Here is a 4,905-nt window from a genome sequence, read left to right as displayed (position 1 = left end):
TGTTGAGTACAGTGCATCTTCAAGCGTCTATTGACAGACCTCGCTTAGAAGATCAGTGATCGTTCGAATTCAAGGTTGAGCCAATTCTTCCGGGCTGCCATGAAATTCTCTTTCGTCTATGTCCACCATTTCCGGACTTAGACATTTGTTTTAGTTAGTTCATTAGGATGGGGTTGTATCCCTCTTGTTTAGACTTGGTTCATTGTTAGATGTTTTGGTACATTGACTTTCAGGTTCTAGGTTATTTCTTCCACATTATTTAGTTCGTTGTTAGACTTTTGTTGGAGTTTATGGGAACTCCCTATTTATCTCCTTAGTGTTTGATTTAAATGTCTTAGTTTTTAGATTATTTGCTTGGTTGGGTTGTAGTAGTGGTTCTCCCACCGGAGTGTTAGTGTGGGTGCCAATTATGACGGTCTGGGTTGTGACATTTTTTTAGTCATGTGGCAAATTAGGGACGTATCTAAATTTAGTTAGTCAAGTAGAAGAATGCTTTTAAGGTTGCCAATAGTTCGGGGCCGAAAGTAATAATTTGTGCCAAATTCAGAAGTGTTTTCAATACTTCTCAAATATACAAGGAAAAAAATTTGCATGCATCATTGTATACATTGAAATTTTGTGGGATTCTTCTAGACAAGTTTAATTTCAGTTAGAATTTTTAGAGCTAATTCATTCTAAACCCTAGTTTATATCTATGTAGATGTTAATATATTTCATTTAAAGAGTCATCTCAAATATATCCCATAAATTAATGGGATAATATTCATAAAGAGACCAAAACATTAAATATTGTCTTTGTCAAAGTCACTGTCTTTTATTCCTAGCGGTCAAATATATATATTGCAACAAGGTCTACGTCATCCTCATTCGAAAAATACACCATCAACCATCTTGGATTTATGATTTTTTTTGAGAAAAACAGTAAGAAGTGAACAAAATTATGCCACACTATATATTACACCAACACTATTTTTAATACTAATTTTTTAATTATTTTTTCATATTTTATTTGTGAAGTTTATTTCCCCTACATCAAAAATTATTATAAACAATCATATTGTGTACTGATCCCTAGATCTGTTGAAGTTTGTTGTGTTAAACTGACCCAAACATACATAATCAGACTTTGCTAAAGTAATTTTTATCCTTAAGGAATATATACCTCCAAATTAAATCCATGTTGCACCTAGTAGGCTTGATACCAATATTCAACATATTATGTAACTTATTTTTTTATTTATACTTTTTATATAGGATCTTATTCACACACCTGATATTTTTATGATAATCTGTAATGGTCCCGTTGGCACATCATATATCAATTATTGGCCTTGTAACTCGAGTTTAGCATAACAAGGGAAATTTGGATGCTACTTTCTTAAATCATATAAAAATCAGATTTATAATTATTTTCCATTTCCAATCGAAATGGTTCCAAGACTTCAATATTTCTTGCTTCGAATATTTCCTGAAATATCCACATCATTCACATGGTAGATGGATCCATATGATATGTTCCTTCGAACAAAAATAGGACCTCTCAAATGCTTTTACGAAATATTTTACTATTATGAGTGTATTTGATATGAAGAAAAATATAATTTATAACATATATTTGGTAAGGGGGTTAAAATTTTTTTATAATGGAGGTGGTCGAATCCATATTATAATCTAATTTAACTTTGTAAATTAGTCAAATTGACTTTTGAAAAAGCGAAATAAAAATGTTTTTATCACTTTTCGTATAGTTTTTAAATATCTATAAATTTTCAAACCTCTTAATGAAAGTCCTAAATTTGCTACTCAAATTATGGAATCATAACTCATGAAAGTCCTAAATTCGCCATTCAAATTATGGAATCATAACTTATGAACTTTATGGTGATGAACGTGGACATTTCCTCACACTAATATTATATATTTCTTAGGGATGAATCTCTTAGTTATGTTTAATACGATTATCCCCGCTAGAATGCGGATATTTTCTTGATCAATAAAGACTCTTCCCTTTTCTGCTACCATTCTCATTTTTATTTTTTCTAATAACATATATATTCCATTATTAAATGATGGAATAAAATAAAGTTATAATATTAAAAGAAACAGATTATAAAGGTAGAACTTGATCCTCCTTCCATCTTGCATAACTACCGACACTGGTTAAGAGAGCAAGATGGATAAACAAAAGAGATTAAAACATCAAATATCGTTTTTGTCAAAGTTGATGTCTTGTTGTTTATAGCTATCAAATAATACATCAATTACAAGAGGTTTACATTACCATAGTTTGAGAAATATGCAATTACGGAGAAATTCATAGAGAAACATCGATCACGGGTGGAACATAATTGTATCCACATCATTTATTAATAAAATATTGTTTTATTTCTTAATTGTTGCAAACAGCATATTGTGTATTGATCCCTCTGTTCAAAATTAAAGTTGGTCGTTGGTTAAGCTGACCCAAACATACTCTTAATATTGTTAGAAAATAGGATTTGAAAGAAGATGAAATTTAATAATCTGACTTTGCTAGAGTAATCTTTATCCTTATGAAATTTATACCTCCAAATTAAATCCATGTCACACCCAGTAAGCTTGTATTCGACATATTATGTACTCCTTATTTCTTATTTGAACTTTGTTCACACACCTTATTTCATTATTAGGTATAAGCAAACGCTCCAGATAAGGAAAGACAATTTATTTAGAAATCCATGCTAAAATATAGATATAGCTTAGCAGGTGTTTATTTTAATTTACAACATAACATATATAGTAGCTGCTAAAACATATAGTCTAGCTAGCAGGCAGACATTTGTTATTACTGGACTTGCTTGAAGGAGACATCAAGAGGATTGTCCTTAACAAGAGCCAAACGTCTTTTTCCATTTTGGTGAACTACACCAACTTTTAAACAGAATTGATCATCAGAGGAAAATGGACAATACAATAAGTTGTAACCAAGTTGTGATGATTTAACAATCTTGAACCAACTGCTATCTGCTTGACCTATGGTTCCTCCAGTCTCCAACAACATCGTCCCTAGAGATGCATCGTAATCTCCCACTTTCCAAATTGTATAACTAACACACAATTTCGATGTTGAAATATCGAATTGGATGTTGAGTAGTTCACCTTCGAAGATATGCGGTCCAAAATGACTAGATGAACCAATGAATCTAACGGGTGTACCGCTAGGTCCAACATCCGAATTGTAACGGAATACACCATTTGCACAAGGGGCATCTGAATTTGGGGACTTACCTAGGTACACATCACCACCTAACGCACCCCAAAAAGTGGAAATAATACGATAACTCAAACGAGGATCAAGTTCTTTACCAGTTACGTCAAGTACTGGAGTAGCATCACTAGGTAGGTTAATGGGATTTTGGGAAGTGAAAGTTGATGAAAACACCACAATAGGAACCAAACACAAACATAACAAAAATAAACACTTCATCTTGTTAAAGCTACTAATTTTATTTGTGTATTGCTTGTTTGTGACTCCTCTACACTAATGAAGCCTTCTATTTATAGACTCATCACACTCTCATATTCCTTGCCATGTATTAAAAATGACTAGAGTTCCTTAGTGTGGTTGTTATTACCCGTAAATTACTTAAATAGTCATTCAATTATAATAAATTCCTTATCAAATATTATTCATTTTCTTCGTCTCAGATTGTGTTGCGCTTCTCGAATTTAGAGGATTCAAATAAGAATTTCTTTGCAAGTAATTATTTTTCTATGTGTTTTAGTATCTTGAATTATTAAATATTTGTGATTTATATGTAATTTTTATGTATTCTTCAAATATGTATATTTTTTATTTTTTTTTTAAAATTTCATGTCTAAATTTACGATTAAAATTAAACTATTTAACAATTGGACACGACGAATTAAAATCATGATGAAATATGTCTTCTTGTATCAAAAAATTCGTCAAGTAAGAAAGTTTATCTACCGAGTAATTATAGCTAGAAACAAAAAGAGAGAAAACATAAATCTCACTTTGATTTCTTTCAACTTACCTCCTTTCCTTTGTGCTTATGGTTACCTCTTTTATTTTAATTTTTTTAATCTAATTGTAATTTATATAAGAAAATATGATTTAACTAATTTATCCGTTATGATTTTTTTAAAAAAAATTAATCTTATAAGATTTTTTTTTTCAAAAAGCACTTTTAATTTGGAGGGAAAAAAAAATACCTTTTTATCTTTAAAAAAAATCTTTTGCTATTCTCCGGAAGCCCCTTAATTATTTTCTTTCAAAAAATTATCCAAACACGTTACTTTTTAAAGATAAATATTTTATGAAGGAAAAGGTCTTTTTACCTCTCGAAAATTTACTAACCAATTTATAAGGCTCGTTTTGAATCATATATTTTTTAAATTTTTTTTCTTAGAAAAAATCATGTCTGTCACTAGTGTAATCTAAATTGAAAGGGAGAGTGAGTGATCTTCGTGTCCAGTTTATCCGGTATAGTTTTAATCTTATTACACATGTACATTATCAAATCTAAGGGTCAAAATCTACTTAAAGAAAATACCTCATGAATCATGGTTAAACTAATTAAGAGATCTATATTTCTTTCTTGGGAAAAGGGTCTATATACCCCTCAACTTTATCATTTAGAGCTGATATACCCCTCGTTATGAAAGTGGTTCATAGATATCCCTACTTATATACAAATGGCTCACATATACACTTTCCCTCTAACGGAAATGAAAAAAAATAATTTTTAATTTAATTTTTTTATTATTTTTTTTAAAAAAAACTATAATCCCATATGGGTTTATTTAATCCTCTTCAAACATATTTTTTTTGACTTTTTTTTTGTTTCAATGACTAATTTAGATTTATTATTTTGATGGTCAAATTTATTTATATTTTACTAA

At 29.8% G+C, this 4,905-nt stretch overlaps 1 protein-coding gene across 1 annotated transcript; it reads right to left on the bottom strand.

The window, feature by feature from the left end:
- Positions 1 to 2,689: 2,689 nt before the first annotated feature.
- On the bottom strand, positions 2,690 to 3,580 carry LOC125858219 (serine protease inhibitor 5). Its single transcript, XM_049537935.1, has one exon. The coding sequence runs from the start codon at positions 3,464 to 3,466 to the stop codon at positions 2,825 to 2,827; it is 642 nt and encodes a 213-aa protein (XP_049393892.1). The 5' UTR covers positions 3,467 to 3,580; the 3' UTR covers positions 2,690 to 2,824.
- Between the last annotated feature and the right edge of the window lie 1,325 nt (positions 3,581 to 4,905).

This window comes from Solanum stenotomum, chromosome 3 (genome assembly GCF_019186545.1).
Source record: "Solanum stenotomum isolate F172 chromosome 3, ASM1918654v1, whole genome shotgun sequence".
Taxonomy (NCBI): domain Eukaryota; kingdom Viridiplantae; phylum Streptophyta; class Magnoliopsida; order Solanales; family Solanaceae; genus Solanum; species Solanum stenotomum.
The sequence above is the reverse complement of the archived record's forward strand: the minus strand, read 5'-3'. Positions and strand labels throughout refer to the sequence as shown.

Excerpts from the sequence above, each read along its gene's own strand:
- LOC125858219 (XM_049537935.1), bottom strand. The coding sequence starts at position 3,466 with ATGAAGTGTTTATTTTTGTTATGTTTGTGTTTGGTTCCTATTGTGGTG.